A 10,254-nucleotide genomic window follows, 5' to 3' on the forward strand; every position below is an offset into this window, starting at 1 on the left:
TAACCATTTTTCATCATTTTCTCTTCATTTCTCTTAGAATAAAAATCAATTCATCATCATTGTACATCATTGAAGATTCAGCCAAGGGTGGGTATTGTGAAAATTTCAGGCTTTCTTGTCCAATTTGATTTCTATACACATTTAACTAACTAAAACTATCAATTTAACTAAAAATCAAAACATAAAAATTTCAAATTCCTCCCCCTTGAATTTCGGCCAGCCCATGGTGTCACTTTTTGATCTCTCTCCTCAAGCATGCTAAATGGAAATAAAGGCATGGGAAACGTAGAAATCAAGCTAAAGTAAAAAAATCTTACCGTTAGACGCGTAAACGGACAAAAAACGTGATTTCCCCTTTGAATTTTCTAGTTTCCCTTTGGTTTTTCTCTTTTCTTCCTTTCCTCTCTATTTTCTTTCTTGTTCTCTCCTTATGGTTGGCCATCACTTAATATGGGGTTTAAATGGGCTGACTTTTCATTAAAATAATATTAAATCATTAAAAAAATACCATGTGTCACTTTCCCGTTGGCCCGTTTTTAAAATTTCGTCTTTTAAACTTCAATTTTTCACCACTTACAATACCATAGTTATTCATACCAAAAATAAATAAATCCTATGATTTTGACAAGTTTTGGGTGATGAAAATTACGATTTTTACCCCGAAATAATAAAATTACCGTTTTGCCCCTATGTTCTGAAAATTGCCGGAATTGAAAATTTTCACTTTCTATCATTAAACTATACTCCAAATAGTTAATCATGGTCAAAAATTTCACTCCATGATCAAATTATTATCTTAGGTGGCAAAATAACGATTTTGCCCTTGAACATCAAAATTTTCAATTTTACCCCAAATGAACATTCGAACTCCGAATAATCATTTTTAGTCATTCTTCGACTGTAAAATATTAAATTTCATCCTACGATTCCTATTTAAACTAGTTCGAGGTTAAATCCACTCGAGTGTATCGTTAGGTACAATACCGGGTTTCATCTATTCTTAGAGACTTTCATACTGTAATAACATGCTACTCAGTGCATGTATGTCATGACATGCATTTATAGGGTCGGGTTTTACAATAGATTTCTCCAACATGTGTTGATCTAGTGCTATATATAAGTCACAAAGAGCTTGATGTTACCTAAGAAATCTAAATCTGTTCTAATAGATGTAGTGAGATGGTGAAGGTGAAATCCTTCGCTACATGCAAATCTTCTAGCCAAGAATGTGACATGGTCAGATTAAGCTTTTAGTTCTTGAGCCAGGCCAGCAGTTCCCTTTGTTCCAATCATCAAAGCGTAACTTAGGTTTGACTAATGGACTGCTGGTCTGAACCTGCTACGGCTAGTTCAGTTGGGTTATTTTATTTTTTTCCTCACAGTAGATGTTCAAGAGTAATATTCAGATAGGACTTGAAATTGAAAAATAGAGGAACCCCGAACTTAGTTCCTCTTGCTTGATTCTGGATCAAGCTAATTCAAGAAAGCCATCTTATCTTGTTCAATTGGTCGAACAATTGCTTTCTTGTTTTGCGTATGATGTTGCTTAAAACATCCAAATTAGTGCCATAATGTCTTGATAAAGTATATTCGTAACAATTGTCTTAAGCAAAACTGTTTCAACGGTCCCCAACTTTATTAACATATCCAATTCAAGAGCTTATGTAAAGTCTGACCTTATAAAATACTATTCATGACATACATGTGATGATAGCATGATTGTATGCTAGGAGAGTCCCGAAAAATTTACAAAAATCGGTATTGTATCTAGAGGTACAACAAAGTTGATTTAATCCTCGAACTAGATCAAATAGGAATTTTAAGGTGAGATTAAGATCGTCACAGTCCAAGGATGACTCAAAATGGTAATTCGGAGTTTGAGGATCAATTTGGAGTCGACTCGAAATTTTCACTATTCAAGGGCAAAATGGTTATTTGCCACTTGGGGATAAAATGAAAATTTTAGAAAAGATTTTTTTGACCCCATTTGACTTATTGGAGTATAATTTGACTTATTGGAGTATGATTTGAGGTTTAGAAGTGAAAATTTTTAATTTCGGTATAATTTGGAGTAAAAGGGTAAAATAGTAATTTTCCCACCCCTTGGGTAAAATTGTAATTTTCCACCATTAGGACATTTTTTCCAGCACATGGTCTTCCTTTATCTTCATCTTTGACCCTTGACTAATCATGTGGTAGAGATAAAATGTTTAAATTTTTAAAATTTTAAAAATGGACCAATAAGAAAATGCCATGTGTCAAGCTTAGGATATTTTATTATTTAACTAAAAAGTCAGCATAAATCAACCCATTACTCTCCAAATATTTGGCCAAGCAAGGAAGAGAGAGAAAGAGAGGAAGAAAAAACCCTAGGAGAGGAATTCAAGAGAAAAAGTGTGGAAAATCAAGGAAAACAAGTGAAAAAGGTAGGATTTTCAACTTAAGCTTGAAATCTATTTTCCTTAAGCATTTCTCCTTATTTTTCATGCTTAAATTACATGTTTTTATGATGAATTGTTGGCTGATCAAAATGGGTTAGGAGAGAGAAAGTTATTAGATTAATTTGATTTTAAGTTATGTTAGTTGTTTTTAGTTAGTTTAGCATATTTAGAAACAAAACAACAAGAAAAGAATTTATTTTCTCCCCCAACCATTAATGGCTGAATTTACCATGTAGTGAGTGAGGATGAGTTTATTTTTATTCTAGGAGAATTGGTTAAGGAATGATGAATTATGAGCCTAGAAAAATAATGGGAATTTTCGGAGCAAAAATACGAATTTTTACCCACTAGGGGTATTTTCGTAATTTGCTGTTGGGACTGATAATTTGCACCACACTGAGGGACATTAAGTTAATTTGGGTGCAATTGAGGTATAGAAACTGAAAAGAATTAAATTGGAGTTTAAACGGACCCGTTAGGAATTTAATCGGGTGATAAGACGAATTAGGCCAATACCGGGTTTAGATAGTTACCAGTGCATTTTTGCATTCCATATCATGCATTGGTAGTCTAAATTAGTTTAATTTTGATTTAGTACCAACTTGGTGAAATTCTCGATTTTGTACTGTGTCAAGGTGGTGAGTCCTCCGATAAAGGCAAGAAAATTGCATCCGAGGACCAGTAGACAGAGTGCTTCGAAAGTCTGCATTCTAGACATTGTGAGTAAACTTACTGTCATTTTAATTATCTAGGGTGGTTTTTAGATGATTTCATGAATTCTATGGAAAAAGGAATTTAAAAAGGTAAATTTTCATGTTTTATGAATAAATGTGTTTCAATGAAATTAAATTATAAATTGTTTTGAAATTAATAGTGATTTTGAAAAATAGAGTACACGGAGACTGTTAATTGTGGCAATTTGATTGTTTAAATTGATTGGCTTATGATAAATCGGGCATGATTGGCTAGTTGGCAATTGTATTGAAATGCGAATTGTTTGATTGCCTTGAAAGACTGTGAATTACAAAATTGTCATATCATGTTATTGGGTTTTATTGTATGGTGGATTGTATATATTAATTAATCACTGCAGTAGGGGGTTTCTGTGGACCAGCCTTTTAGAGGGGCACAATAAACCCCATTATATTCTTACCTCGAACGGAGAGGCGCGTAGGGTATCTCCTGGGGTAAAGTTTAGAGTTCACTTCACGCTAAACCACCACGTGAAGGGGAACTCAGCCAACGCCAAGGAACGGCTATGTTTTCAAAACAAAAACATAATTTATGTGAAATGTGAATTTTAATAGCCTTGGCGGTCTCGGTAGGATGCCTAGGCCAAGGTGTCCCTGAGAATGGATTTATGGCACAAGTCTAGTTTTTATGAAATTCATAAGCCTCTTTACATATTTTAAATGAAATGTATTCTTATGATGTGACCCAGTTTACGATGATTTATTTTATTGTCTCCATGTACTCAACTCTAGATATTTATGATGATATCTGTTTACTCATTGAGATTTTATAATCTCACCACCCTCATTTCCACCCATTTCAGGTTTAGTATAGGCTGTAGATAGCTGATCTCATCGAGGACTACTGTTGGATCTGCATTTTCCAAACCATAGGTTCACAGTCCTCTTTACTTTTGTTTATTCGGGGGCCCTCTTGTTATTGTAAATTAAATTAAATATTTTGGCTTATTGTATTTCAGTATGTATAAATTTATTTAGCTTTTACGCTATAAAAATTATTCACGTATAACTCTATAAATATTGTTTTATAAGAAAATAAAATATTTTACTTACTATTTCTTTTATTTTCTTATTATATTCAAATAACCGTAATTTCGTTTTAAATGAAGATTTTAGACTTTTAAACTCATTTTGATTATGAATTATGTCTTTTGTACTTGTATGTTACATTTTAGCCAGTTTCAAAGTTTTTGAGAAAAATGACCAAAATATCCCTGTGAGACGAAAATTAATATTTTATTTGTTTTAAGTTGGAAACGGCTTAAAATCTTTTAGAACACAATATTTGACAATGGTTGTTCACAAGGGAATAGAGAAACTGATAGTAAAGCCCTGCAAGGTTTCAGGTTGACATTTCGGACAATGAGTGTCTACCGAGACACCACGGCGATTGTCACGAGCTCGAGGGGAGTACCGGGTCGTGACAGCTTAGCTTAATCTTAATCTTACTAGATTAAAAAATGACTTAAAAAGCATGCTTCTTAAACTGTTAACCGCCCACGTGACCGTCCCAAATTAATATAATCCAACTTTAATCCACAAAGTTACTTTCTGAATTAGACATGCTAATGAATTTTCTAAACCCCCGACTTAAGTATCTGATTAAATTATTCATTAATCAGTTGACGCCTTTTTTTACATCGAAAGATACAGAGATGCATTGGGCACCTTTTTATCTCTTACGTGTACCATTTTATAAAATTTAACCCCAAATAAAAGAATCCCAAAGAAAACAACCAAAGAAGAATTCCTCCACTAAAAGAACACGTGTCCGATCTAGAGAGGTCCAAGAAAAAGAGATATGGCAAGTGTCAAAGTCATGACTGATTTACATGTGTCCGTTAAGGGACACGTGTCGCAAACTCACTGCCGTGTTTCGCCTTAGTCAAAATACAAGACTTTTTTAAGTATCCACTAGGTTTGAGAGTGTCGGGACCCACTTTGAAATTTTGTGTAAAGCTGACATGGCAAGATAACGCGTTTAATTAATCAAAGCTTAAATTGCGCTAAGCTGGAATGAATGCAACGCGTGGAAAAAAAAATAGTCCAATAGAAGATGCCTCTTAAAGAAAATGACTAATAAAACTAATTAGTTGCACTTTTTGTATTGCTTTTTGTTTATTTTCTTTTATCTTTTTGTGTTTGATACAACTAGTATTAGTGCACTTTTGTTTTTCCTCTCTTCCTTTTTTGGATTTTTATTATCTTCTCATTTGGGGTGTTGTCATTATAACATGCATTGAATTGAATCATAGTCTCTTTAGGGGAAAAAATAAAAAAAGAAGAAGGAAAAGGACTTTGATTTTTCATCTTCAAAAAAGATTAGTTAGGGTAAAACCCATGCCAAAATCATGTTTAGGCATTTATATATGTTCCAAAATAACAATACAATGGCCAATGGGAACTATTTTCTATGTGTAATTGCATGTCAATGAAGGAATTTTTAATTAAGCATAACCATAATCTACCTCAAGTATCACCATCCCCTTTTTTATTTTTATTTTTACTACGTGAGCTTCATTTACTACTTTATAGTTGAAACACATTGAATTATATATAGAAACACAAAAACAATGTATGTACTTTTAAAATTTATTCAAGACAATGCAAAGTTAAGTAGGTTCGTCTCAAAATTCCATATGAAGTAAATTATTATTTTAATTGTCACATTTAAATAATTGTAAAAAATTACCTAGATTTAATGAAATTCTCTAATTAATTAACAATTTTCTTATTAACAATATCTCTAAATATACGTCAACTATTACCATTCATGTATAATCATGTATGATATTGAAAAAACAAAATTACAAACGAATTGAATAATTATTAACTGAAAAGAAAGAGGAGGAATTCATTTTACCCTCTCTATTACCAAGATAGTAAGCTTGAGAGTATGTAATTAATGGAGACAAAATTACTTGATGAACTTGAATCGTCAACACCCGAAGTTACATAAAGTATACGGAATATTCTTGTTGTATATATGATGCAAAATAATTTTAAAAAGTTGTCACTGTGATAAAAGATCCCAATCTTGATCTACTCTAAATAGAAGATAAAGTAAGATAAAAAAAAATTTTCTACCTATTTCATTACCTAATTACTAGTTTTTGGTTTTTTTTTTCAAATTAATATTGTAAGTTATAGTTTCAAGTCCCAATTTATTGATACCTTATTCGTGATACATACTTTTTTCTATAACTGATATATACTCACGAAAAAAAAATAAGGACAAATTCATATGCCTAAAAAAGTGTGCAAGTTGAGGGATTTATTTATTTACATGAATTGAAATTTTTAATTCATTTGAAAATTATAAATTCAAACTTGGGAAAGGAGGGTGGGATTTTATAGGTTAATAATACGATCTCCCTTTTTTATAATTCAAGCTTAATGAATTTTCATATGTACTTAAAAAGATTTTATATCAGAATTCTTTTTTCTCGTGGGTTAAAATTTTATATATTTACATAAAATAAGTTTTATTATATAAAAAAAATTATAGTCGAACATAAAATATTTAGTCAAAACTACACTTCACCTTTACCACTTGAGCAAAACCCAAATGGATAAGATGTAACTTTCATTATAGTAACAAGATTATGATATGGTAGTGAATTTTTGGTAGCTTTCTGACAATTTTGTTCTTCCTTTATTTCTGGGTTTGGTCGTGAAAGATTCAACAGAAAAAGCCCCCAATGCATAGAGTTAAGTAGCAGTAGCATTAAATCAGCAGAGACACTTTAATCATCCTTCCAACCAATGAAATCCTTCCACTTGACAAAAGCAGCCAAACACACCTAGTTGCACAAAGTCTCCATCCTACCCTACACAACAGAATCAAAAGAAAATGCCAAAGAAAAAGAAAATCTCAAGGCCACAAGAACTTGTGGCTGAGAATCGAACCATGATACTGACGTGGCATCCACCTCTCATTTAAATGGATCAAAAACATTAACGATACAACACTTCATTTCCAATGCCTATGAAGAAAAATACCTTTCTCCTTATTTCCTAAACGCACCTAAAAAAATAAAAAAACCTACAAAATTGTCTCGCGCGTTTTCCTTCTTCTTTTCAATTTTCAGTTTTTGCTTAGTTGTTGAGAAAATGCAAGAAAGCAAAGATCATGTGATCAAGTTGTTTGGTCAGAAGATTCATTTACCTGCTGATGGAGAGATTTCAACCATCTCTGCCAATGACTTTGACAAGGCCAAGTGTGGGAACAGAGTAGTAGTAGTAGAAGAAGAAGAAGAAGAGGAAGATGAGGAAGAGAAAGAGAAAACGGAGCAAGTAGGTCAATTCAATAAGATTTTAAGGCTTCTTTCTTCTTTTTTATTTTGGACATTTTAGGGATTACCCTTTTCTTGAAATGGTGAAACTATTATTGATTCAATTATACTTTTTGCTTCTCTCTTGAATTTTGTGTTTTTCATCCTACTTGTTTTGCTAGAACTAGTTTTCTTTCCTGCTTCTCTCTTTCTTTTAAACTTTTTGGAGTTTCGAAAATGTTGTTGTTAAGTAGTGGGGAGTTTAACCGAGATCCTGAGATTTTTTTTCTTCTTCTTCAAGGGAGATTTAATGTGTAAAGTTTTTTTTTTCTTAGTTAGGATTTGGTGTTTGCTGTTTGGAAGTTGAAAGAGGAAAAAAAGGGTTGAGTTTTGGCTTTTTTATTTTATTTTATTTTTTACTGTTTTTGAAGAAATATCTCCACTTACTTGTGGTTCAGGGCAATGTTTGACACCATTAAAAATTTTGGTCAAAAGCCTAAAAATCTCAATTACTTTTCTTTTTGACTACCAATTAGAGAGAAATTTTCACACTTAAGTTTTCTTTGTCTATGATATCATCAAAACTACTCATAATGGATTAGTTGATTTTTATATGCTTCCTTTTTTGTTCCAGCTAAAAAAAGGCTTTTCCTTAGCCAACAAAAGATTGAAAATTGATGAGTTAGAACCCAAATCTTTGTCTAAAAATGTGTATTTTTTATATTAAAAATAACTTAAAAATGAAGTCTTTCATAAGTAAAAGTATAACCATCAAGTTGTTTTAACCTTGGTACATCTGCTTTGAAGTCCACAATCTGGTTATGGTTAGGTCTTTCCTTTTTTTCGTGGACAGAATTGAGCTTCATTTTCATTTACCTATTTTCTAGTCTGGGTTTGATTATAATAGATTTTTGAAGTCCTCCTTGTGCCAAACGTCTGTTCTGAATTGGTGCTTCTTAGCCAATCAATATCTACCAGACTCTACCACAGTTACAGATCCTTTTAACTTTGAAAGTCTCCCCTGCTAGGCTTTTACTATCTGTTATATTCCTTCCATTTTCACTTTTTTAAACCTTTGTTAGCATTCCTTTTTAAGATATCTTGATAATTTGTAGCTTAGTAACTGAATTGTCCATTTTTTTGGAACCTTCATGCTATATCTTAATTTTAATATTTATGGCCTTCATTATATCCATAAAACCATACAACAAATATGATTGAGAGAGATAAATTAATCTGTTATAAAGAGTGAGGGGTGTTCTTAGAATCTTCACCGTAATTTACTTGTTTCTTTAAAAATTTCTGTACCTTTTCTTTTTATTTTTGGTTCTTGTTGAGATAGGATCGTATAGAAAATATTTGGTTTAGAAGGTTTGTTCAAATTTCTTAATAGGAAACCATATTAAATTTCAGGATTCTTTAGCAGAAAAGACCACTAAGACTGGACAAGAAGATGACACTCCCCCTTCAAATACAAAGGAGGCAACAAATCCTTCAACCTCGCCAGAGCCTAATGTAAACCACAAAACTCCCTCTATCGATGAAGAAACCAAAAAAACAAAGACGGGCAAGACTGATAAAGAACAAAGTGATGCTACTAACTCACAAAAGAAGACACTTAAAAAGCCAGATAAAATACTTCCGTGCCCCCATTGCAATAGAATGGATACAAAGTTCTTCTATTACAATAATTATAACAGCAATCAACCCCATCATTTCTGCAAAGCCTGTCAAAGATACTGGACTACAAGTGGTACCATGAGGAATATGCCAGTGGGAGCCGGGCGTCGTAAGAATAAGAACTTTGCCTCACATTATCGTCACATCTCTATTTATGAGGCTCTGTGTCAAACCCTGCTTTGTAAAATAATTATAATGTCATCCACATGCTCGATAGAATGTTTGTATATTTAGGAAGTTCGAGAAATTGTTAAAAGACGATATTGCCCATAATGGTACCATTAAGTCGATTAAGCCTCGAACTAGTTCAAATAGGAAATTTAAGGTGAAATTAAGAGTTTCACAGTTCAGGGATGACTCAAAATGGTAATTAGGAGTTCGAGGATCAATTCGGAGTCAAACCGGAATTTTCACTATATAGGGGCAAAATTATAATTTTTTCACTCGCGGACAAAATTTGAGATTTTGATAGAATTTAGATCACATTTGACAAATTGGAGAATGGTATGAGTATAAGGGATGAAAAATATGTCTATGGGCAATTTTTCAGTTTTTGGGGTAAAAATGTAATTTTTCACTTTACAGGGGTAAAAGTGTAATTTTTAAAAATTTACTCCACCAAAACTTTGGAAAAGTCTAGAAATTTCATGGAAGACATGGATAAGTGAAGAGGATTGAGTGGTAGAAAAAGAAAGTAAAAAAGATGGCTAGAAAAAAATAAAATAATAAAATATTCAAAAGGTAAATAAAATAATAATATTTTATTAAGCCTATTAAAAGGCTTGAAAATTTCAGAATTCTTCATTGGGATGGTCAGCCAAAACCAGCAGGAGAGAGAGAGAAATAAGAACAAACCCTAGAGTGAGAAAATTCAAAGAAAAAGTGTGATTTTTCAAGGAATCAAGTGTTTAAAGGTATGATTTTTCAAGCTTAGCTTAAGATTTATCATTTCCATGCATTTCTCCTTATTTTCCATGGTTAAATTATGTGTTTTGATGATGGATTCAAATCTGATCATATGGGTTTAGAGAGAGAAAGTTGTTAGATTAATTTGATTTTGAACTATGTTAGTGTTTAGTGTTAGTTTAGCATGTTTATGAGTAAAAC

General features: G+C 32.2%; 1 protein-coding gene across 1 annotated transcript in view; it reads left to right on the forward strand.

The window, feature by feature from the left end:
• LOC18604714 (cyclic dof factor 3) overlaps positions 7,140–10,254 on the forward strand; it is a 10,429-nt gene continuing 7,314 nt past the window's right edge. The window contains 2 exon segments of the mRNA XM_018118057.1: positions 7,140–7,489; positions 8,881–9,313. Coding sequence (XP_017973546.1) covers positions 7,307–7,489; positions 8,881–9,313 — 616 coding nt within the window. The 5' untranslated portion in view covers positions 7,140–7,306.

This window comes from Theobroma cacao, chromosome 3, assembly GCF_000208745.1.
Source record: "Theobroma cacao cultivar B97-61/B2 chromosome 3, Criollo_cocoa_genome_V2, whole genome shotgun sequence".
Classification (NCBI taxonomy): Eukaryota; Viridiplantae; Streptophyta; class Magnoliopsida; order Malvales; family Malvaceae; genus Theobroma; species Theobroma cacao.